Raw genomic sequence first — 23,757 nt, 5'->3', positions numbered from 1 at the left:
AACCCTGTCGAGGAACCACGTAGAGACCAAGACCACACTCCAAGGTCTCGAGAAAGACGTCAAGGCCCTAAGACTTGCCGCAGCAACATCCTTCACGAACATGCAGGCGGCTGGCAAAGACCTTACCCACTGTGTCGAGAAGCAGACCGAGCATACGAATTTACTCGAAGGCGTCATATCGAACATGAGCCGGTGGGTAAAAGAGCTGGATGGCGTCTGCAGTCAGACCGAGGAGGGTTTCAAGTTTGCGCAAAAGCAGACCAATCGCAAAGCTAGTATTGAAGATTTGAAAATGACGAAAGCTCGCATGGATTCGCTCGAGGCGACATTCCAAAGTGTTTTGAGCTTTGCTCCGGAAGCAAAAACACACATTCGCATCCACAAGGACATCCCCAAGGAGGTGGTAGAGCTGACTGCTCGCCTCGATGAGCTCGACATGAAGGTCGAGGGTTTTTCGATGGTTGCAGAAAACCTGACGGTAGTTGAAACGACTGTTCAATCACATGGAGAAATACTCAACGCTTTGGCTGAACCTTCCGATGACACATTTGGAGACAACACCGAAGCGCAAGACAACCAAAGCTTCTCGGGAGAGTCTATCACTGATGATGTCAACTTCGATGGTGGAAATTCTGCTCCGTTCCAAGACTCGATGTCGGATGCGGACCCTGACTATCCTGTGCAACACGGATACGAAGACGAGCCCGATCAGCACGAGTCGCTCGAAAACGAAGACATCAGCTCGATCAGTGACGACGATTCGGAGGGAACTGCACCATCGGATGGATCTCGTCAACATTCCAATGTTAGGAAGAGGCCCTCATCCACACCACCCGCCGAGGAACCACCAGCCAGAAGATCTCGAGAGGGACTCAAGGTTTGGGTGGACGAGATTGGCGATCTGGCAACTAATGCCGGAGTCGACGAGACTTGGGATACCATGCTAGAGATCTGGGAATCACACGTGAAGTACTTCGAGGGGAAGTCTGTGGACTGGCTGTCCGTAAACACCAAAGATAGGTGTCTCCGAAGCATGCTCATGAAGCGTTCCCACAATTGGACAACAGAAGAACCGGGTAACTTTGCTTGCAAAGGTTGCTCGAACGAGAACAACATCTGCGTTGTGCAGAGCCTGGGAAGTCTGGTCGTTCTCCCCTTGCCCTCGCAGGCTGTGGCAGACGCGTCTGGCATCTTGGGAAGGTTTGTCGCCAAACAGAAGCTGATCAGTCGCAAGCTTCTCGAGAAGGATGTGTGGACGACCAAGACCTAGACCGAGAAGGATGATGAGATTTGCTGAAACGAGAAGACGATGAGGATGAGACTGGCTGGAGTTCGAAAAGACGAAGATGACGAGGTTTGCTGTAAACGAGAGGACCCTGAGAGTTGCTAGTGAATATTGAGAGTATGCATTAGCCGAGTAGATGATAGCTAGCCCTGGAAGCTCAGAGGAGATCAAATATCATAAGCTCTCGACATGTCTAATTCAACAGATCTAAATATCTTGAAGGTTCCATTTTCGTATGCTTGAATGATGAAATACAAAGAAGTAAATATGTCTGGGCTTTGGACTGCCGCTACCTTCATATTCATAGGGAGGAGGTGATGATGTTGAAATTTCGAAAACTTTCCCCTTCGCCGGATCTTAGAAATCATCTATGTAATTTCCAAAGCTCCTAATCCCGCTTCACTCCCCGGGTAGCGTTCCAGATCGCATATCCCGCTCGCTTTGGTTGCTTCCCCGTTACTTCTGCCCTCGATTGGCGTTCCAAATCTCCATGCCCGAGTCCCATAGTGTTTATCAAGGGTGTTGAATTCGACTCATGTCGGCTCTGCCATTCTGCTATCATAACTTCCATGGCTACTAATATGTAGCATTCAAGTTGCGGATGTCTCCCAGCCTCCCACACACCACTCAAACCCCCTGTCAAAAGGCAAGAAGGTTTTTGCATCCTCGCAAACGTCCACAGAGAGCACGAAATATTTCCACTCTCTGTGGACAAACACCTCCATCCTAATATCTTCTTGCCTTTTGACGTATACTTTCGTTAGTGTATCTTGCATCGGGAAACCTATTTTCTCAACCCTTGTTAAGGGGTAATGTAGTAGTATAGGAGAAGTACTATCGGAAAACTTTTGTATCCTAGCCAAAGCTCCGTCGATTTAGCCCCCTGTAAAAATGCACAGTGATATTCAGATCTGACTAGATGTCCACAGAAGCGCGGCAGATCTCCCGCGTAGTCTTCTTTATCGATACTCTCTCCTCGTTTTCACGTACGTCTCCCTAGTCCCTACTGTATGACTGCACGACCGACGACCGATACTCATCCTCTCAACACGACAGCCGGATTTTCGCCTCGTAAATGGCAAAAAGCAAAAAGTTGATCACCAGGCGAATCGACTCGCGACATAGGCGAAAAAAGGGTGTGCACCAACCACGTACTACGGATCTGCCACAGCTGTGCTGGGCCCCGGCTACAATGATTGGCTAACCGCGTTGCGGCTGGACGAAAGTGCCATTCCAGCAGTAAATATAAACCCTGGCAAAAGCAAGTCCCATCTATCTCATGGATCCTCTCTCCTCTCTTAACACCTTCCTGCCTTTTGACGACAGATCTAACTGTCACCCGCATATCTGCAACCAGTCGGAGAACCAATTTGTGAAAGCTATGGTAGAGTCACATTCTTACATCCAGGTAACAACCTCAAAATGCGAGAGTTTGAGTCCCATGACTGAAATCGACGCGACTCACAACTCGACTCATCCTGAGTCACCAATCCATCTACTTTCCTTTAAGTAGAGGCCTGTCTTTCAGTATCTTCATCATTCAAAGTCTTGCCTGCTCTTACAAAATCCATCACCAGCATCTCAGGAAGCCCCAAACACCTCAAACAAGTGGTATACAATAACTCGCACAACACACATCACAAACACAACGCAAACAACACACAAGATGCGCCCAACCAAATATCTTCTCGCGCTTCTGGCCGCCACCTCCACCACTCTCGCCGCAGTAGATATATCCGGCCTCCCCCATGAACTCCAAGAATGCATCGAGATCGGCGGCCTCAACACCGACTGGAAACACTATGGCCCCACATACAACTCCGAAGAGCTATCAATCGACCAAGTCTGCAATTTGGAAAATCCTCATCCTATTAGCGGGAGCCGTGTGGGTTCGTGGTGGAGAGATGTCATATTTCCTTGCGTGTGTCAGCGCAACAAGCTTTCTTGGACGGACAATAGATTGATCAAGGGCAAGTGGGCCACTTGGATGGATAAAAATTGTGGTGGTCATGATATCGGCAGGGGTGCTGAGGGCAAGATGTGTAAGAAGCAGCCTTAGTGTAGTGGAGGAATGGAAGTTGAGCTGTAGCTAAGAAGAAATATTTATCGGACTGTACAATCTCATGAACAGTCGGTAGATACATGCAACTCTCATCTATTTCTTGTTCACAGTATATGTTGCTTCATCTTACTAAGGAAGCATGATGGAGTCGCCCCCAAGGACGATACCTTCCTCTGTGTGCACATCAAGTCCCTTGTAAGCCTGTTCAATATCGATATCTCTGCGCACTCCATGCACTCTCGTCATGCTGGCATCTCTCTTGGTCTTGTTACCGTAGAAGGCATTGCTTCCCGCAACACAGGCATCAGACTGACCCCAAACGGTGTCGGCAACAGTGCGCCAAACTACACTTTGGTCTACAACCATGGCAGGCGTGTAGAAGATTCTACAGTCGCTTGGCTCATAAACGAATTGCAGAGGCGTTCCTGTTTCGTCGCCCTCACGGATACCGTCTCGTGAATTTACGACAGGGCCCGAAGAACTACGGTATAGCGGAAGTTGTGAGTAATCACCCAGAGCGGTGTTGTTTAGCTCCTCCTGATGAGTAGAGTTGGCGTAGATGAATGCTTCTTCGGCAGCGCTCAAGATGTACGACCAGGGAAAATCGTTTGTGCCTTTGACGCCACCAACTGCCTGGATTCCATCGTAGTTTGGGCGACCACCAAGAGCGATCGTTTTGACGCCAGCTTGTTGGCGCATCAACTCGGAGAAGATTGTGCAGGTGGATGCACAGTAACCGTCGTATACCACAACAATGTTCTCGGCGGCAAAGGGCTGTACAGTGATGTTTGAGCGGTTGAGGTAGCCAGATACGTAGATGCCACCAGAGTTAAGAGGGGTGAGCACGTCAGACAGATTCCAACGGATGATTGAGGTGAAATTGTCATTTCCAAACTCGTGAGGGCCGTATTTCTCGGGCCAACTTGTGAAAGGCTCATAATTGATGTCGGCATCGGTGCGGTAGTTCCAGGCTGAAGACTCGATATCCAGGATGTCATCGCTCTGATTCAAGCTTCGTGTGTAGTTTGCAGCGATAGCAGAATACTCTTGACCCAAGATATCGAAAGCTTCATGTGCGCGGAACCGAGTGGCTCCATAGGGTAGTATGGAAGGGAAGAGCTGTTTGAAGAGGTCATAACCTTGCAAAATGGTACCACCGCCGTTTGCGGAGACATCGATGATTAGTTTCGTCTTGTTTGCCGCGAGAGCAGCAGCGATCAACTCGCTATTCACATTCTGAAATTCAACCTCAACATCGCCGCTACCAACGAATGACGGGACGGCCAAAACTGCGACGTCTTCGAAGCCGGGCTGATCCAGGAAATAGCCTGAATTGAGGTTGTTAGACTGGCGCACAACTGGAGAAGGGTAACCAGGTGCGGGCGTCGATGATGTGACTGCGGATGAGGTGCTTGAAGAAGAGCCGTTGGTAGCGGAACTAGTTGCGCTGCTAGTGGTGGATGTAGCAAGACTCAGGGCTTTGGCGTAAGCATCGGACGGGACCGCAAAGTACTCTTTGTAGATATCGGCTCCCGATGTAATGTTGCCAAAATTGGCCAATACCCTGGCGAAATTCTGGTTTGTCACAGTAGAACCATTGGCAAAGGTGAATGTGGTTGCTGCTCCTGGGTATACGTAGCGACCACGGCCGCTTCCAGAGAAGGTGCCAGTACCAGTACCAGATGAGCCGAGAGAGACCTGTGCAGGAATGTAGAAAAGATTGTTCCAAAGGGCGTCTCTATCTTGGAGAGAGCCATACTGCGACCAGTCAAGCAGGAAGTCAGTAGCATTCTGTCCGTCAATCTCAACAATAGAGGATGGTGTGAATGAAGCATTGCCAAATGACGCAGCAAGAATATCAGCATAAGCATAAATGACTGGAAGACTCTTGCCATCCTCGGACACGGATGCAAGTGGGACAGTTCGTCCAAAAGTAAAGACACTTCCAACACTGTCTGGTACGAAGTTGAAATGACCGTCATGTGCTTGTTGGAAAGACTCGTAGACATCCCAACCAAAGTCGTATTCACTGGCATAAGCTCCGGCGGCAACGTTAGCCTCTATGGCGTCAAAGATGCCCCAGAAGTCGTATGGCGGCTGGATCTTGTCTGCATACTAGAGCAAGAAGTCAGCATCTCAGTCATCCTCGACGGTAGTATGGTGAATCTGAGCCATGGGGTCAGTTTCGCTACTCACGTCTTTTGGAGGGTCCTTGAGATAGGCAATAGTAGTTTGCCAATTGAGATAAGGCCTCATCGACTCCAGTAGATCAGAAGCAGCACTCTGATTGAATGGGATGGAATTGAGACATTCGTACGCAATGTCGGCTGGGACAGTCGGTGTAGCTTTGGGCGAAGCGGATGTAAACGATGCTACAAGCTTCGACACACTCGCGCAAGCATCTGGACCGCCAGGCGTCGACGAGGAAGGACTAGCCAAGGCCGAACTGGTTCCAGTGGGTGCAGTGGTTACAGCTGTAGCTGTTGCAGTGGTGGTGATAGTGGCTGGTACAGAATCGGTGGTGCCAACAGTCGTCGACCCAGTTTCCGTATAAGGGGGGACGACACCCGTTGAAAGAACACCAGTGCCCGAGCCTGTCGAGTTACCAGTAGGAGCGCTCCAATGAATGATGTGCGAGGAGCCAATAGGGTATGGGCGATACCATGATGGCTTCGGCTGATCCGGCGTAACTACTCTGTGATTATGTTAGATCCGCTTTTCAAGGACTTCATTCTCACGCTCATGGCTGAGAAGATGCAAGATGGAATCCACAAAAAGTCGTTTCCGATGAGGGTGTGTCGAGTAGCTCATCACTGTGAGACCTTCGCTCATTTCCAAATACATTTGTGCATTTTGATGTGCTTCTTGCGTCGGTGTCGCATGGCTGAGATGCTATCATAATTGCTCTCTTCCTCGTTGCTCCCCACCACTCAGCACCTGTTCTTGATACACATCAAATTGCACAATGTTTTTCGGAAGCAGGTGCGCCTCCAATGAGAGCGCGAATTGTGTACACTCTCACTGAGCAGACGCAGTAGAACAGACTCCATCGTGCATCCCGGCAGCCACTGATTTGTTGAGGCGATTCGGTGAGGGAGGGTGACTTACACCGCAGAAGACCAGCCGGGATGAGCGAAAGATGCCGACTGATACCATGGAGCCGCTTGCACTGCACCAAGCATAGACAGCGTAAGCGAAAGAGTGCCTAACATCTCTGCTAAGTCGTAAGAACAATGAGGGATGCAAAGAAGGGCAAGTCTCGAGTGCGGAAATGTACAGTACTTATAGAATGGCCACCCGAAACGATCCCGCTCATATAATATCAGTCACAATACCCGCAATCACGCCAATACTCGGAGATCTGGCGAGCTGCCATGAAATTGTCCAGAGTAGGACTAGCCATGCGCCAGGTTAGATTATCTTTTGTATGTAGCATGCCAGTCTGTATCAAGTTTCTGGTCCGTGATCCGTGTTGATAGCATGGCGAGCCATTCCAGAGGTCCGACGGACGACAGTCGCGAGAGATGTTTACGAGATAGCAGACGCGATGGTGGCAGATCGACAAACATTAAGAAAAGTTAGTGGGGCGTCTGCTTAGAACCTGCTTGATCGGGAAGGAGAGCGGCATGCTTTCGAGCGGGGAAACCGAGCTTCATGGGGCCGATAAGGAGTAGTTGACAAGGGCACGCATATTGCAACATGATGGAAGGTGGTAGCGTGCATGGTAGAGTTCACCGCAATAATTTCCAATCAGAACGGTGGTGTCAAGTGCAGACGTGAGATGGTGGGCCCTCGAAGGAGATCATCCCCGTATGCAGACCTTTGTCACGCGCACGCTGCAAAAATGCACGATGTTTTTAAAATTAGGGCAGCCCTCCACTGAGAGCGTGATATTAAGCGGCTCTCTACGGACGACTAGAGTAATTTTAAAAATACTGTGCATTTCTACAGACCGAATAACACTATGCATGGCGGCAGGAGTTGGACAAGGGGCCCGCTGATCAAGAACTAACAACGACCAAGACGAAGATTGTACTGAGCTGACAATGTTGGAAGATCCAAAAGCAGTCTCTTCTTTTCCGACTTGGAGAGTGTAGAATCAGCATCGGACGGATATCTCGAAGCTTTTCTGGCGCGTCCCGTAAAGGCACGACCCAAAAGTAACTTCTCTTTTTCCGAATCAGACATAGTAGAAGCAATATTAGGTGTGGATGATGAAGGTCCCTTGGTCATAGTTCTGATGCCGAGACCCAATAGCGGTTTCTCTTTTTCAGCATCGGACATAGAAGAGGCAGTCGTTGGTTTCGTCGTTGAGGTCTTTTTGTTTGTGTATCTGAAGGGTGAATCGTGGTCGACAGTATCGTAAGGCTTATGAGTGTGCTCGGCTGGAAGAGTTGAGGCGGTGTTGAATGGCGTAGCAGATGTGAAAATTACTGTGGCGAGAGCGGCGAGGATAAGAGCAGTCCTTATCTTGCGTGCTTTTTGCTTGATGGAGTGCAAGGCCATGCTTCAGTATGGGAATTTGGGCGCTGTGGTTATAATTTCTCGTGCCGTGAAAGGTGTCTAATCGTCTTGATGGCCCTTTATACTGGAGGAACATTCCATGACTGGTATTTAACGAGTGGGCGTTGAGTCATGGTCATCTTCAAGCTCAGGGCTGCTAGTAAGTGTGATTGATGAGTGTATCTGAGATTGTTGAGTGTATTTGAGATCGATGAGTGATGTAAAGAAAGACGCAGAGACATACGAACAAAGACGTTCAAGTGTTAGCATGTACCACATTGAAAGAAAGCTTATCGCAGCAAGATGGTCAGTCATCAAAATGTTTGGTATAAATACTCTACACGGCTGGATGTACCGCTCTCTTAACATCATCCATCTCAGACGGACAGATTTCCCTTCTATCAGGTAGATTTGTCAACGATATGTATGCTTTCCGGACCGCTTTGGACAGATTCGCTCCTGCTCAACATGTCGTCGAAGCTCAATAAAAGTCACAGCGAGATGACAGTCGCGCCTGCTTTTTCCGCCAGATCTCATAACGCTCGGAATCTTGCAACTGTCTCATGTCTCTACAACTGCAACAAGAACATCCAACACATCGACCCTTTCGTATCTTCTCCATTCCAGATCCATCATGGGAAGTGCGCCCTCGGTAGTGGCGGACCATGTGTAAGTCTTTCCCTGTCATACATGCACCGCCCCACCTGACCCAGTCTAGGCTTTTCGACAATCCGAACTATCACGATGTCGTAATCAACTATCGTCAGACCAAGACTTACGCCCACAAGGCAATCCTTGCTTTGAGATCGAAGTTCTTCCTCAAAGCCTTCACCAAGGGATTCCTGGTTTGTCTAACCTCCTTCTTGTGATGACATCGCTAATATATGACAGGAGACCAAAGGAAAGACCATCGAACTTGACTTTGACGAAGACCCCAAAGCCGTGCTCGCCCTACTCCATCACTGTTACGAGCTCCCATACAACGACGCTTCCATCATTGGCCCCAACAAAGGTCCAAATCTTGCCTTCCATGCATCAGTCTTCAAGATTGCCGACAAGTATGACTGCCCAAGTCTAAGAGATAAGATATTGGACAACTTCGAGGACTACGCAGCAGAGTCCAGCAGCATCCTGGACGGACCGTTTGATGAGCTTTTTGAGGTTCACGCGATGATTTACGGAGAAAAACTCGCAGACAATCGCCTCCGCAAAGCCGCTGACAAGTATCTGAAGCACAACATCTATCACATTCTGCAACACAAGAGTTTAAAGTCATTCCAGGAAGAGGAGGGATCTCTTTCCGGAACTCTGATGGAGATCTTCTTGGGCTGCACGACTGTAGCAACACTCAGGATCTGCTTCAAATGCAGGGTCAAGATTCAGGGACCTTCAGTTGACCACAAATGTCAAGGCAGGTTGACCTTTGAGAGATAATGACTGGCCAGAAGGGGTTGAGATGTGCCGCGAGCCGAGGAGACTTGTCTTGACGAAGTGAAAACGGTATGTAATATTTTGCATGTTCATGCAGACGGCGCTATACATCATGATAGTTGAAGCCGACTTGCAATCAAACTCATTGTATCCCAGATCATATCAGCAACGTCTCGACTGTCATCAGTAATAAGTGGACATTGGTATTTGATGCGACGACCACTAGCTGTGTTGTTGAATTGTAGTGCAAAGCAAAAAACAAAAATCTGTTCGAAGCGAAACCGTGTAGACCTCTCTCTAATCCGATCAAACCCCCTCACCTGAGCCGTGTCTTACTGCCCAGCGTCGCCCCAATCTCTCAGGCACTCCCTCAGATGTTCGTCATCAACTTCAAGATCTCGCCGTGGAGCTCAAGGAACAAGCGACGGACAACCATGCAGAGATGGGACTGGATGGATATCCAGTCCAACTTATCCAGTCCAATCCATATCTAGAGGACCCCCTTTCCAAGTCCACAATATCCAGTCAATATCCACCGATGACTGGATATCCATTTGGACTGGATATCCAGTCATATCCAGTCATATCCATTGGATATTACCGCATTGGGTAATATAGAACTTCAAAAAATATAAAACACCTCTTAGGCAATTAAGGTCCAATCGTTAAAGAGAAGGTAGTATGTTAAGAAACAACCTAGTTAAAATTTGAAACAACCGCAGTTCGAATCACGGCAGAGTTTTTCTATTTTGCATTAGATGAGGGGTCCTTAGCAGCCACCTTGCCTAATTAAGCCTGCCAAGACACTAGACTGGATATCCAATGGATATCCAGTCAAATTTGGACTGGATTGGATATAGGGCCATATCCATATCCAACCTATATCCAACCTCATATCCATTGGATATCCATTTGGATATCCATCCAGTCCCAGCTCTGCAACCATGTGCTTGATTCCAAAGTCCTCGCAAACACGCTTCTGCAGAGTGTGAAGGGTTTCAACCAGGGCTTCCAACTCCTGGTTGAGCGCTTGCTTCTTTTGTCTCTCGACCTTCAACTCGCAACATCTCTCATCCTGTCTCTCGCCTTCCAGAACACCCAAGGCGTCCACGAAAAGCTCCAGGATACCTTCACAAGCATGTTCGGAGGATCCGTCTGACTCGTCGTGTGCCCATGCGCGTAATCCATAGAGCATAATGATGAGACTCTCGAGTTTGTGGTCGACCTCATGTCGGAATCTCTTCGTGGCATGTGCAGCATCAGTCTCTCCTCTCTTGCGCTCCGGGCTTTCCAATTCGTCGTTGGAAGCTGGAATTCCTTCGCCGTAGAACTTGGCATTCGCGATCCGGGTTCTTTCATTGTGTCTCAGCAATTTAGAGATAGCGGGCTCGAGATCCTCTTTGAAGTATATGTGTTGGGGCTTGACATTGTTGATGCCCTTGGATCTCAGAGTGATGCGAGCGAGAGTACAGGAAGTCGCGTCTTCGTGAATACGAGCGTAGATGAGGCCTCTGTCGGTGCAATCCCATGAAGTGAGGGCATCAATACAGCTTTGCACAGCGTTCAACCAGCCGATGGTGTCTTGGTCGATTGGGCCTTGGCGAAGCTAGAGGAAATCAGCATTTTGGAGAGATGAGGACAAGATTTGGGTTACCTCGAGAGAAGTGACGAAGTCAGGCATCTCGGGAAGTATGGCTGCCATTGCGAGAGGACTGGAGGCGAGAATGTGGACTCCAAACGGAAGTGGTTTGGATTTGCTTTTCGATGTGCGGCGCAATCTTTTGGTTTGTGGGAGGGATCTGCACGAAGAATGATGTCGGTGAGAGAGACTGCGTGTTGCAAAAGGCGCGAAGACATTCAAGAAGAGAAGGAAGGCGCGTTGAACACCGAGAAGTGGAAGCGGCACCTCGCGCTACTTAGCTGACGCGACCACCTGTTTAGATCATCATCAATCATCCAGGAAATCTATCACACGTACTCAAGGAAGTACCTGATACATGTAAGAAGGGCAAAAGACCCTGTGGTGTGGTGAATATGTTGTCTGAAGCAGCCGTGGAAGAGGAGTTTCGTAACAACAGCGTCCAGATATTTCGCCCGAGAAGACTGGCGAGAATATTCTCGTGCGATAGGGTGTGTCTGCTTCAATACGTGCAAGCATGTGACAAATGCATTTTCCTTCCTCAAATCTCACCAAGTAAAGAAGGGCCAGACCAGACAATAAATCAATTCACAACGCAAACAGGCCCAAGTATAAACACAGCTTAACGCGCTGGCCCAATGTATAGATGAAGAAATGAGAAATGAAGAACTGAATTGATAGCCGTGATACTGATTCGACTATATACGTAAAGAAAGCCTTTAACTTTGGAAAAGGCCCTGTCTCTGGAAGAAAAGCCTCAGATCTTGTGAGAACAATGTGAAATCTCCTGGTGGCTTGAAGCGCAGGCTTCAAGTCATGGAGATCTGGCTCTTTCAATATCGTGTGAGGAACGCAAGATGGATGGTCTCAATTCTGATGAGGCCTGGCCAGTCTACATACCGATAATTGGTCGGATCTGTTGACGATGAAGGCTCGGAATATTGTCTTTCAGTTTTGTACGGTGTCAAGCAGGTCACCGCGCTCCTCGTGTGTGGACCTGGTGATGAACGCTTCGATCTCGCCCTTCTTTCTCAGTATGGTGTCGTAGACCTTCTCCGAGTGGTGCAGCAGCTCGCGTTCTTCGGGTGTTTGGACAGATAAGCGCAAGAGAGCCAATCTTTCTGCCACGATCTTAATGCCCTCGTTGTGCTCCTTGACAGCCACACTGCCGCAATATGGGCCGAATTGCTTGACGGAAGCCTTCCAATCAAGAAGTCCGTTTGTGGCCTGACTTCCAGATTCCTTGATTCCAGGGACCAACTCTTTCCAGATTGCTCTGACATGTCCAGGATCACCACTCTTAGCAAACTTGTTCAGAGTCTCTGCAACTGTACGAAGGACGTTGCCATGACCATTATCCAACCGGCTTCCCTTGACAATGCTGAGAAGGGGCTTGAGATCAAAGTTCAGTAGATCGTCTTGCTGGATCTCGTGTTCGCCCATCTTGTCGATGAGCTCTTGCATGCCTGGGGTTTCGGAGCGGAAGAGACGATGGTAGATATCCAGTTGGCCGACGCGAGGCTCGTGGAATGCATTCAAATGCTTGCCGTGGCTCAGGATCCAGACATCTGAGGTAGGAGTGATCTGAACATGCTTAACATCAGACTTGAGGCGATATTCATGGATCCCGTTGATCAACTCTGAGCGATCCATGCCAAGAAGCCGCTTGGGGACCCCAACTCCAAGAAGGAAAGCAGTCAGGATAGATTTCGGGTCACAGTTCTTGCCGTATCCAAGTCCGTAGGCATGGTCCTGCAGATTGCGGACGCTTCCGGGCGGAATGAATTTATTGAGGAAAAACTCCATGTCGACCCAGGTTTCGCCTTTTGCAATGAGGCCGTGAGATCTGGCAGCACAATACAGGTGTGCAATTGCCAACATGATGCAGTTCTGGTTGTAGGTTGCCAAGCCATGTGCGTAGTGGGCGGACTTGACGTTTCTGGTGAGACCGCCCATGGTGATCAGCATTGTCTTGAAGAAGGCAAACTCCTCAGGATCGTAGGTATCCTCATTTTGATATTTGTAGATGGGTCCACAGTCGTCAGTGACGATGTTCAGATCGCCACCTATGCCGTACAGAGACTGAACTACCAGAGCGCCATGCCAAATGAGTGATGCTCGGCGAAGGTTTCTGAAGATCTTGGTTGCTCCGTGGAAGAAGTAATCGTGCGCAGCGCTGAGTACTTCGATGATGAAGGGAATGTAGGAAGGAAATGCGTCGACCTTGGCCAAGCAGGACATCTGCCTCCAATAAAAGTCGTCAGCAGTGATTGAATTTTCATCTCGGTATTCAATCGCGAAGAAGGGTTTGGCATGACCAAGCACAGATCTGCAGAAGTCAGATCCGGCATACTGCATAGCCTCCGTGGCTCCTTCCGCGTGGGCAAGAGTGAGACAAGCCATGGTCAAGCTGCCGCTCTCTGCGACTAAGAGCTTTTCGCGATTGGTCAAAACACGTTGCTCGATAGGGAGATGCATGTGCTCGACGGGGACGTTGAGAAATGTCAAGATATCACTGTGGTCGGTGAGATCTGGGTTCTCTTCAGCGTAACGCACGTGACTATGAGCCATCTGTCTGAAAATGTTGGAGCATATGACAGAAGCTCCTTCAAAGCAGAACCTTCCGAGACGAACCTCGTCCAAGAGCCTGAAGAGACCATCTCTACCTGAGGCAAGGTGTTGAATTCTGCACCAGACTCTGAAGAGTTTGTCGTCAGCTTCCTCTGGCATGGAGAGTTTCTCTTCAGGGTCGGTCGAAAGTCCGCTGACGCTAGATCTGACAACGTCGGGCTGGTCGTCGACTGCCTTGTTCAAGATTTGCTCGACCTCCAGCAGCTGAAAGGGGTTGAAAGATTCGGCGTCAACTCTGGATGCTGGGGTGGCAGGCTTGTTGTTTGTCTTCTTCTTGCTCTGGTTGGACTTGCGTTTAGGCATGCTTTCAAGTCTAGCTCTGGCCTTGCGGGCGAGCTCGGTGAAGTCCTTGAGGATCCCCTTGAGAAGATTGATCCAGTAGCGATGGTTCTTGACAGCAGCCTTGACCTCGTCGGTGGCAAAAAGGTCATTTTCGAAAGATTTGGCGCAGAGCTCGCGCAACTCGATGACGACTTGGAGATTGACGATGACATATGCAGGTGGGCCTTCCTTGATGGTCTTGACCTTTTCCGCGATCTTTTTGCAGGTGTCGAGTTGTCCGGCAGCGGTCTTGGGTGGGACTTTGTAGATGTAGATGAAGACACCCTTCTCTATCACTTTGTAGCGCCAGTAAAGGTCGGTAGGTCCTCTCATGTTGTTGTCTGAGATCCGAGAGATTGAGTGAGGTTGGAAAGAGCAAGCCAGATATTGCTGAGATCTCGAAGAGACCAGGTGCTTGGAAAGACTTGGGCTGGCGCGAAGACGTGAAGATATGGTGTTGTTTGTTGGTGTGTGCTGTAGCGGGAAGAGAACGTGAAGGTGTGGAGATACTGAGAATGTTGATGCAGATGTGGATGACTGTCCAAAGCTGGCCAAGGGGATGGGAGTGAGTGAGCAAGTCTGATCGCAAAATAGTGCAAATCTGACCGACAAGGTGTGGTGCGGAGTGGTGTGTAGAAGGAAAGGATGGTTGGATGGGAGAAGCAGAATATATATGTCTTTGGGAAGAAGTGAGAGTCGAAGTGAAGATCGGAGTGTGAGTGAGAATAGGACAGTGAGTCGCGCGGAGATGGTCACCGCAGATAAAATGGCTTGAATTGTTGTCAAAGTGAATGTTACTGTCGGTGAACGAACGACAAAAGGCGGTATATTGGGGCAACGAAGCGAGCACAACATAGATGAAGCATGATACAACAGTAACCTTTCAAACATACACATCGTTCATATTCCTCAATTCTTCGCCGGAGCCTTCGTGAAGAATGAACTCAACTTCATCATACCCGTGGTGTTGACCTTGCCCAGTTGTTTGACACCTCTACTCGTGTTCTTCTTCTTGGCCTCGTCTTCTTCCTTCTTCCTCCTCTTTGTGGCTTCTCTCTCTTCAGCTTCCTCATCATTGACTCCGCTGCGTTTGCGAGAAATATTGTCCGAAAGAGAACGTAATGCTTGTGCGCGACGCTTTTGGTCGGCGATGTGGGAGAGGTGGCACTCGAGGGGTGCGAAGTCGACGGGCGAGGAAGACGACTTCAAGAGAGTGTTCAGGGGCGTGTGGAGAGCCGAGGGTATGTAGGTTGAGAGGAGGAGATTCAGGGCAGTACGGAGGCGGAGGAGCGAAGTAACATTGGCGGGGGCGGACTCTGGGGCTGAAGTCAGGGAGGTGGCCTCGGTGACAGCGGAGACTTGTGATTGGTTGGCGGATGTCGAGGGAGTGGTCGAGTCGGTGTCTATGGTTGGCGGTGAGGCTTCCTCTTCTTGCGATTCGGTACGCTGTACAGCCATCATGGGTATACGTAGAGCTTCCTGCACGAAGTGACTCTCTATTGAAGCGGGCAGACCATTCGCGGCCATGCGATTGGCTTTCTTCACGAGCTCGGTCAGGAGCTTCTCGTTGGAAAGACGGAACATTTTTTCGTGTCCAAGGTCCACATTGTCGCATACAGCATCTGCTCTCTTCTCAAAGGATTCTTGGATCTTGATGGAGCGGATCAGATGTGTGAGATGTTTCGCTTCTTCTGCCAGCTTGTCCAGGTGGTCGTCAATGGTTAGAAAGAGTTGCTCGTGCGAGTCCGGAGCAGGCATCAAGGCGGGCAAGAGGATAAAGAGAGGGTCGACCGGTGTTGCGACGAAGAGGTCGGCATTCTCGACAGTGTATCCCTTCGAGACCAGCGATTCGTCTGCTGAACTGTCCGAGGCAGACGCATCGGGAGCGACTAACCAACTACGTGGAGTCTTCTTCGGAGCGGCGACTTTGGTGAACTCGTGAATTCCTTTCTCTGGGCAGAAGAAGTATCGTGTGGGGCCAGAGGTTGCTGGGTTTGGGAGGGTAACAACGCGAGCGTCTGGAGAAGCTCCTTCCGGCAGAACGAATAGAAGAGGTGGGTTGTTGCTGCTTGGTTCGAGGGTGGCACTTTCAATGGCTTTTTCTTCTACGACTTCTGCAGCTTTCGCTGAAGTTTTTGTTGCTCGAGTCTTCATGTTGGACTGTGTTTGAAAATACAAAATAACAGATGTTTGGAAAGCGTTTCTGCCAGGAGACGCGCCTTTTGGAAGAAAGTCATTAGACTTCCCAAAAGTGACCAAAGTGCGACGCGTGTCGTGTCTGCTTGGCGTTTTGGACCCTGGAAATTGGGGATTGGTTTGTGATGCAGGTCAGATGCACCGGCTCTGCATGATTTAATTGCATTGGACATCATCATCTTTGAGAAAACGCTTCTGGTTGTCATATATCATCGGATGTTCTTCAAGACACACTTGATTCTCTATCGTCACGGGAAGATATCATACCTCTCACAATCGAGCCAAAACAAGGTTAGCCGGTGGCTTTTCGAAGGAGCCGAAAAACAGCGGATTTCCCAGACAACATCGCGGCGCACAGCGTACCACGGTTGACTTGAACAGCGGGTTACACTGATGTTCGACCTTGCATCACTTGCATCAAAGTCGCACCGTTGTGTACATATGTCATGTTGACCGTCCGTCGACTCTTTAGCATCAAACTAGCTATATCCTGAAAATGCAGGTTCGCCAGTCCCCCAAAGCCAAAGGTATTCAAGCTCCTCTCGACCCTGTGTCAAGCATCCAGCATGAACCATGTCAGTGCTGACCACATCACAGCCACGGCCACTCAAAACAACGCCAATTGGCCGCCGAAATCTCCTCTCGAAGCGCTGCTCAGTTCGCCGAATGGAAAAAGACGCTGGCAAGAACACCAAGATCGCATCAGTCAAGATCGCGACCGTGACGTCTCTCCTTCGCCTCGCAAACAACCACCCTCCTCCAACAAAGCACTCCAAGACATGATGGCCATGTCTGATGGCGATGAAGACGATGAGGAAATCCTGCAACTACAACTCCAAGCCATTCAGGCCAAGCTCAGATTGAAGAAACTGCAGAAACAAAAGTCGTCGCAATCTGCCCACGATGACGACTCGAGACCCAGTTCGGAAAACAGCAACTCGCCACGGAAGAGACAGAAGACGCATGCATCAACCTTTGATACTGCAGTCCAAGTGACGGTATCGCCAATCAAAAGTCACATGCCACCACCTCCTCTCCCTGGTCCAACATCCCCAGCACGCGTGCTTCTCGGCATCGACAAAGGCCTCAGAGCGAAGGATGTCTCGTTGAAAAGAGCTAGGAATGGGACAACTGTACCCAGCAAGACGACAACACGAACGACGCTACCTACAGTACCCGAAAGACCAAAGCAAAGTTTCAGCGACCGAATTGCTGCCAGTCGCCTTTCTGCAGAGCAACAACAAGCAAAACATGAAAGGATCGAAAACTCCAGGTCACAAGGCTTTGGACTCGCCGCGCAAGCCACTCCTCGCGCAAGCCGAGAGGCAGCACAATCCAGACCGCAACTGTCACGTACACAAAGCGATAGACCAACCAGACAACTACCTTCGGAGAGCAGTGTCAGTAGCTTCAGTCGTTCAATACCTACACCGTCAGCTTCACAAAGTACTTCCGTATCCCAGCGTGCTCCTCAGCCCTCTTCGTCAACATCTGAAGTCAGAGGTCGATCGTTCCGCCCGGCCGAGGGCTTCTCTTACGATGAGACGAACACATCTACCGAACCTTCGACCGATGGATCCTGCTTCGAAAGCTTCTCATCATTACATCTATCCAAGCGAAAAATCCCACACACAACACTAGCAAGAGCTTTGGACGGCAAAGAGGTCTACACACTGCCTCGCTTGCTGAAGGAAGTCAAAGCACCCGTATACGAACCTCCGGATTGCGAAACTGACTTTGTCGTCCTTGCCGTTATCGCCTCCAAGTCGACACCATACGACACCCGCCCAAAGCACAAGCAGACCTCCTCCGTGGAAGATGACGACTCTGGCCCAACCAAGTTCATGGTCATGACGCTTACTGATCTGAAGTGGGAGGTGGACCTGTTCCTTTTCGACACTGCTTTCGAAGCTTTCTGGAAGATGACACCCGGTACTGTCGTTGCCATGCTCAACCCGAGCATCATGCCCCCAAAGACGAATCAACATTCCGGTAAATTCAGCTTGAAGCTCGCTAGCTCAGAAGATTCTGTCATGGAGATTGGCTCCGCAAGGGACCTTGGATTCTGTACAGCTTTGAAAAAGAACGGGCAAGAATGTCACTCATGGGTCAACGCGCGCAAAAACAAATTCTGCGACTTTCACGTCGAGCTGGCTGTTAGCAAGACGCGAGCTTCACGAATGGAAGTCAACACAATGTATCGTCCCAACAGCGAGCACCAGAAGAACTCTAGAGTGCTGCCTAATGGTCACTTCGAACGCAGACAGGACTCTAGTAAGAAAGACTACGAAAGTAACGAGCGATACTTTATGGTTCCAGGCTCTCGCACAACCGCATCACTACTCGACTCGGACGATTTCGGTAAAGCAGAAGCCATGCGCCGTCGCTTGAAAGACAAGGAAAAGGATCGTCTACTTGCTGAGAAGCTTGGTCAGATGGGCAATGGCATTGGCGCAGAGTACTTGCAGCGTTCATCAGGCACACATGAGCGCAACAAGAACACTGCGTCAAGCTCTGCCAACGAAGACGCACCACTGTACAAACCAACCGCCGCCGAACTTGGTCTGATCAACAAGAATCCCTCAAATATCCGTCTGAGCCCAGCCAAGAACCGCAGGGCGCTTTTCTCAGTCCTGCCTGGCGGCACCAAGACCACAGCTGCAGGTCCCGAAGCCATGGGATGGGGTGGCCATGGAAGGCGAGGTCTGGGCGACCAATCTCGCAAGCGTGAGATTAGTCCTGAGAAGGGGCAAACAAAGATTGATACACATGCAAGACCTAGCTCTATTGCTTCTTCTTCTATGGCCGGCGCTGGCGCTGGTGCTGGAGAAAAGAGCCCTAAGAAGGCAAGATTCCAACTTGCGAAGGGCATCAGAGAGCCTGGTAGAGATAGCTTGGGTGATGGCAGGGTGATTTTGCCTGTTGACAGCGACAGCGATGACTTGGAGATCATCTAGATAATTGGACCGGTGTCCTAGAAACGATGCTGGTTGATGTGTTATGGCTCTCTTTCTTCATACCCATTTTTATCTCCAATATCCTGGTCGGATAGGTACCGATCTGCCCCAAAGCTTTATCAACTTGCCTGGAGCGGTACATGTTCATCCAACAATGCTTACTCGGACTATCCCCTCAACTACTCGTTCGTGTGCTCATTGTCTTCCAGTACTCTGAGTCATGCTTGGGATTCGGATTGCGGATGCTTCGGAATCAAAACCCGACTGATCAAAATCCGTAGCTGTCAGCTGTGACCCTGCCATGACGTATGCCTTCAACCTCACCTCATCCTCGAACATAAAGTTACCAATCTTCCTGCTGGCTTGCAACAACATTCACATATCTACGCAAGGGACTTGAAGCATCTGCTACAAGCTCGAGAAGCACACCGAATCGACAATTTCTACCGCCCGCAGACTCTTGCATCAACAAACCATCGTCTTAAACTTCTGCCTCTTCGAGGATTCACTGACGGCAACTCCACGTCCTGAACTATATCAAAAACTGCACGTGCTATATCAATCATGGACACCACTACTGCAATCAGCATAGCCGAAATTCTCGGCCCCACCGTCTCCATCGCAACAGCAGGAGCAATCATCTCAATCTCAGCACTCTACACACCTCTGCTTTCATCCTCGGCACGCTCGCAAGAATCGTCAAAACCCAATCCGACCTCGACTCTACCAGCCATTCGCTTCATCTTCAGTCGTGGCAGCCACTTCTTCCCCCAAGCCGCCGTCTTCGCAGCAGCAAATCTTAGCTTCTTGGCTTATCATTCTCCTGCTGGTCGTGTGGTGAGAGTGCTCGGAACTGAGATCACGAGGAGAAATGGGTTGATTCTGGCGGCTGCGCTGAGTATGGCTATTGGGCCTATCACTGGAGTTATGTTGCCGATTTGCAACAACCCTCTGAGGGAGATGGCGGAATTGGAAAGGCAGGGCAGGGAAAAGGAGATTGATGAGAAGGAGTTGAAGAAGATGGTGAAGAGATTTGAGTGGTTGAATTACTTGCGTGGTGTGCCCATTTTGGTGGGTGGCATGTTGGGGTTGGCTGTGGTTGATGGCTAGGCTGCAAAAGCGAAGTGGATTTGGAAAAAAGGAAAGAAGGCTACAAACTCTCGTGTCTCTCGTGATCAAAGCTCCATCAATCTAGCTCTCTTTAAAAGTTCACAGCGATGTTCAATTTTGTCTAGATGTCCACAGAAGCACGGTAGATATCTCGCTTAGTCCCCTCTGTCGACACTCTCTCCTCGTTTCCACGTCGGCAAACCTACGTTTCTCTACTGCATAAATGCATGACCGACGCCTTTCCCCTCGACGCAATAAGTGGAAGATAGATCGGACTTGGAGATCCACTAATATGACTTTTGTCCTCCCCGTCTCGATACAGACGAAACTATACTTCCGCACCGGACAACTGCACGACCGATGTCCCTCCCCTCGACACGACAGCCGGACTACCGCTACAGAAATCGGAATATACCGACGTGGTTCGCTTCGTCCCTTGCCCTCTCTGCTCGTCGCGGCGTAAAGGCAACGAATCGGCAGCGGCAACAGCACAGCAAATGAACAGGCTGGGACGGTAGGCGATGAACATGTCATGTGGTCATGAGATACCAAAGCACAAAAAGAGCAGTCGTCGCCGGCGACGGCAGCACAGGCCGCGAAAAATATGGCTAGCCGATGCACAATGTTGTGGTTGTGGTATGAGGACAAAGTTATTCAGGTAGAACGCTTTTTGCTCATTGCTTGACGGGTCCAGAGGAAGGAATCCTGGGGGACTTTTGCTGTTGGGAGATTACGGTCCTTCCATGTCCCTCCAGGCTAACGCGAGTGTGCGATACATCTTGTTCACGGAAGACGAGAGAAACTTTTGAATTTCGACCTAGCAGTCTTCGATAACACCACGCTATCTATCTAGACCTCGTAGCCATGGCCTCCCATCCTAGGGATCTGGTCATCGCAAGTTGACTTTCCATTCCTTTTATGGTCGTCGATTATACCCATGCCATGTTCCCCATGATGAGACGAAATCAAAGATCCAAGAGATACTTCTCCATGTAATCTGGCAGTTTGCTTTGCTCCCCTCGCAGAATCTGGAGAACCCATTCGGTCGCTTGCTTCTCTGCAACGTTCTGCTTCTCACTTCCAGATCCGTAAAGAGAAGAGATCTCTTTCCACGCCTCCAACCCCTTCAAGCCATCTCTTCCATGCTCTCGAATATGGGGGGTAAGGTTGGCCCAGAAAGCCCTGAGTCTTGAAGAGTCCTCTGTAGCAGCAAAGCTTTTCAAGATTTCGCCAACCACTTCAAGACTGGTCTTGGTGCTTGTAGCGATGTTCTCGTCGGCCAGTACAAACATTGGAACTGTATCAAAATGGATAAGCTCATCTTGTTGCTTTTCAAACTCAACCATCTTTGCCAGAAGTTCATTGACACACGGAGTCTTCGAGCCTGTTAAGCGATAATACATGTCGAGCATGTCTGCACCGTCGGCTTCGCTACCTGCTCGCTTTTCGATGTCTTCCTGGCAAAAGATCTCAGCAACAACCATAGAAGTTGGTGCAATGGTGTATTCCTTGTTTCGGAGCTTTTCGAGGTCATTTGGTAAGATGTTTCTTGAGATTTGGCCGAAAGGGACTCCAATTCCGAGGAGGAAGGAAGACCATATAGATTTGGGAGGACAGCGCGAGCGATATGTCAGGCAGTAGGATTTGCCTTTAGGGTTGACCTTTCCAGTCGCATAAGTTCCCAAGAAATGTTCCATGTCAGGCCAAGTCTCACTCAGCAAATCATGCGACTTTGCTGCGCAGTAGAGATGAGCTACACTCAAGAGCGTGGCCTCGCAGGAGTTGATGACGAGCCCCAGTTGGTATGTGTCCAACGAAATGTGTCTTATCATTGTACCTAACGCCACAACCATTGACTGACGGAATTCAAGCTCTTGAGGCGAAGAGGTCTTGAGAAGTTCGGCAGCAGCCTTGATGTCGGGTTCCAATGACTTTCTGGTCACCTTCATGTCGCCTTCGATCTTGTCGGTGATGTCAAGATAACGCTCCATGTTGGTGACAAGTCTTTCGAGTGTGGTATAGAGTAGCTTGCCGCACTGACCAAACGTTCTGTGAACATGCTCCAAGACCTCGACGATAAATGGCACACAAGAAGGATAATTTCTTGCCTTGAGTGCGAGCGATATCAACGTGAGCGGCATAAAGTGGTGAGAAGTCGAGATCCGTGGAGACGACAACTTCATCACTTCGGGCATGTATCGTGCAACAACAGCACACCAAGAGATCTGAGGTAAACATTTGAGGGCGGTTTTCCCCGACTTTGGTAGATGATGCGCATACAGCCAGAGCTGGATGGAGTTGCAGCCACTTTCAGCAACCTGGGCCTTCTCTGTGGCAGTCAGGGATTTCCCCTCCTCATCCAAGGGCATACCAAGGGAGGCCACCGAAATATTTGAAGCTTCGCACACCATCTTGTGGTTGGTAAACTGTGGGTGCCGGATGCCAAAGTCGTGATCGGTCTGGATCACATGTTGAAGGACGGTATGAACGATCAGGCCAGCCGCGTCTATACTGCCTTTGCTGACCTTGACATTGTCCAGCATTCTCTTGAGTCCATCACGCGAAGATTGTAAAAACTCTTGATGGCACCATAGCTCAAAGTATTTGTCTTCAGCTTCTTCTGGAATCGGCGGATCTGATTCAGGTCTGGCAAGCACTTCCTTGGGAGGAGACTCTTCTTCGAGCCCTTCCATTATCACATGGACTTCGAGCACCTCGAATGAGTTGATAGAACAGGTGTTTCTTGGAAGATTGATCGGCTTCGAATCCTTTTTGGTTTCGCCAGTAGCAGCCTGCGCGGGATTGTTGGATTTGGACGTGGCAAGCATGCGATAGATCTCATTCAGGAATTTGATCCAGTGCAGATGACTGCGGATGGCAGCTTCCCTCTGTGTGTCTTTGTCGCGCTTTCCGATGTAGAACCTAGCGCACTTCTGACGAATGGCAATAACTCGAGCAAGATTCCGAAGGATGTGTCCAGGAGTCTCGATCTTGATGGATTGGACTTGAGCCTTGTAGCCGGAGCAGGTGTTTGGTAATTGTTGTGTGGTTGCTGCGTGACGTACCCATCGAAAGACACCACCTTCTGCTCGTTTGTACTGAAAATAGAAGCTTTTCAATCGGAAAGTCATGATGGGCAAATCCTAGCATTGATGGTGAGTTATGACTGTTTTCATGGAGGTTGGGGACAACTCACAGATATCTGTTGATGTGAATGATGATGGTGACCAACAAGCAGCGCGTTGGGGATGTTTTTAGAATGGAGATCTGATTGGCGACTAAAGTGGATGTTCCAAATCTGGAGTGATCAAGTGGCAGATCTGCCAGATGTGGAGTGGTAAACAGGAGAGGAGGTGTAGAAGTGTAGGAAAGTTGGCCTTCAGCCAACCGGAAAGGAAGAGGAGAAACGAAGCTGAAAGTGAAATGAGCGTGAAAGTGAAAGTGAAATGAGCGTGAAAGTGAAAGTGACGCACTGGAACATCATTCTACGGATACTGCTAAATATTGGGTAAATGTTTTGTCTGGCTGATCTTAGGGTCGCAATGTCCTCTCCATTCCTTTCTTCGTCAGCGATGGCAAACATCATCATGTTCAGGTTTGCGGTCGAAGACCAGTGAAAGAA

The 23,757-nt window shown here is 49.6% G+C and overlaps 10 protein-coding genes across 10 annotated transcripts; 5 read left to right on the top strand and 5 right to left on the bottom strand.

Moving 5' to 3' along the window:
- Nucleotides 1-44: 44 nt before the first annotated feature.
- Nucleotides 45-1,270, top strand: M438DRAFT_354729 (uncharacterized protein; the record flags this gene model as incomplete). The annotated part of the gene is made up of 1 exon (XM_029906981.1): nucleotides 45-1,270. A coding segment is annotated over one exon (1,226 nt), but the record flags the coding sequence as incomplete, so codon positions are not given.
- Nucleotides 1,271-2,951: 1,681 nt separating this feature from the next.
- M438DRAFT_354728 (uncharacterized protein) lies at nucleotides 2,952-3,344 on the top strand (the record flags this gene model as incomplete). Its single annotated transcript, XM_029906980.1, has 1 exon — nucleotides 2,952-3,344. One exon carries the CDS (start codon nucleotides 2,952-2,954, stop codon nucleotides 3,342-3,344), a length of 393 nt encoding a protein of 130 aa, XP_029761872.1.
- Nucleotides 3,345-3,476: 132 nt separating this feature from the next.
- Nucleotides 3,477-5,744, bottom strand: M438DRAFT_271199 (uncharacterized protein; the record flags this gene model as incomplete). Its single annotated transcript, XM_029900463.1, has 2 exons — nucleotides 3,477-5,462; nucleotides 5,544-5,744. Coding segments are annotated over 2 exons (2,187 nt in total), but the record flags the coding sequence as incomplete, so codon positions are not given.
- A 2,740-nt stretch (nucleotides 5,745-8,484) lies between these two features.
- On the top strand, nucleotides 8,485-9,284 carry M438DRAFT_354726 (uncharacterized protein; the record flags this gene model as incomplete). The annotated part of the gene is made up of 3 exons (XM_029906979.1): nucleotides 8,485-8,519; nucleotides 8,569-8,695; nucleotides 8,742-9,284. The coding sequence occupies 3 exons, from the start codon at nucleotides 8,485-8,487 to the stop codon at nucleotides 9,282-9,284; spliced, it is 705 nt and encodes a 234-aa protein (XP_029761870.1).
- A 681-nt stretch (nucleotides 9,285-9,965) lies between these two features.
- On the bottom strand, nucleotides 9,966-10,983 carry M438DRAFT_354725 (uncharacterized protein; the record flags this gene model as incomplete). Its single annotated transcript, XM_029906978.1, has 3 exons — nucleotides 9,966-9,977; nucleotides 10,225-10,887; nucleotides 10,936-10,983. The coding sequence occupies 3 exons, from the start codon at nucleotides 10,981-10,983 to the stop codon at nucleotides 9,966-9,968; spliced, it is 723 nt and encodes a 240-aa protein (XP_029761869.1).
- A 678-nt stretch (nucleotides 10,984-11,661) lies between these two features.
- M438DRAFT_344951 (uncharacterized protein) lies at nucleotides 11,662-13,292 on the bottom strand. The gene has a single exon (XM_029905335.1). The coding sequence runs from the start codon at nucleotides 13,276-13,278 to the stop codon at nucleotides 11,869-11,871; it is 1,410 nt and encodes a 469-aa protein (XP_029761868.1). The 5' UTR covers nucleotides 13,279-13,292; the 3' UTR covers nucleotides 11,662-11,868.
- Nucleotides 13,293-14,781: 1,489 nt separating this feature from the next.
- M438DRAFT_354723 (uncharacterized protein) lies at nucleotides 14,782-16,026 on the bottom strand (the record flags this gene model as incomplete). Its single annotated transcript, XM_029906977.1, has 1 exon — nucleotides 14,782-16,026. One exon carries the CDS (start codon nucleotides 16,024-16,026, stop codon nucleotides 14,782-14,784), a length of 1,245 nt encoding a protein of 414 aa, XP_029761867.1.
- Nucleotides 16,027-16,564: 538 nt separating this feature from the next.
- On the top strand, nucleotides 16,565-19,025 carry M438DRAFT_271192 (uncharacterized protein; the record flags this gene model as incomplete). Its single annotated transcript, XM_029900461.1, has 2 exons — nucleotides 16,565-16,595; nucleotides 16,666-19,025. 2 exons carry the CDS (start codon nucleotides 16,565-16,567, stop codon nucleotides 19,023-19,025), a joined length of 2,391 nt encoding a protein of 796 aa, XP_029761866.1.
- Nucleotides 19,026-19,589: 564 nt separating this feature from the next.
- M438DRAFT_354721 (uncharacterized protein) lies at nucleotides 19,590-20,135 on the top strand (the record flags this gene model as incomplete). The annotated part of the gene is made up of 1 exon (XM_029906976.1): nucleotides 19,590-20,135. The coding sequence occupies one exon, from the start codon at nucleotides 19,590-19,592 to the stop codon at nucleotides 20,133-20,135; it is 546 nt and encodes a 181-aa protein (XP_029761865.1).
- A 965-nt stretch (nucleotides 20,136-21,100) lies between these two features.
- Nucleotides 21,101-23,266, bottom strand: M438DRAFT_354720 (uncharacterized protein; the record flags this gene model as incomplete). Its single annotated transcript, XM_029906975.1, has 1 exon — nucleotides 21,101-23,266. One exon carries the CDS (start codon nucleotides 23,264-23,266, stop codon nucleotides 21,101-21,103), a length of 2,166 nt encoding a protein of 721 aa, XP_029761864.1.
- Nucleotides 23,267-23,757: the final 491 nt, after the last annotated feature.

Source organism: Aureobasidium pullulans (genome assembly GCF_000721785.1).
Source record: "Aureobasidium pullulans EXF-150 unplaced genomic scaffold scaffold_7, whole genome shotgun sequence".
NCBI classification, from domain to species: Eukaryota; Fungi; Ascomycota; class Dothideomycetes; order Dothideales; family Saccotheciaceae; genus Aureobasidium; species Aureobasidium pullulans.
The sequence above is the reverse complement of the archived record's forward strand: the minus strand, read 5'-3'. Positions and strand labels throughout refer to the sequence as shown.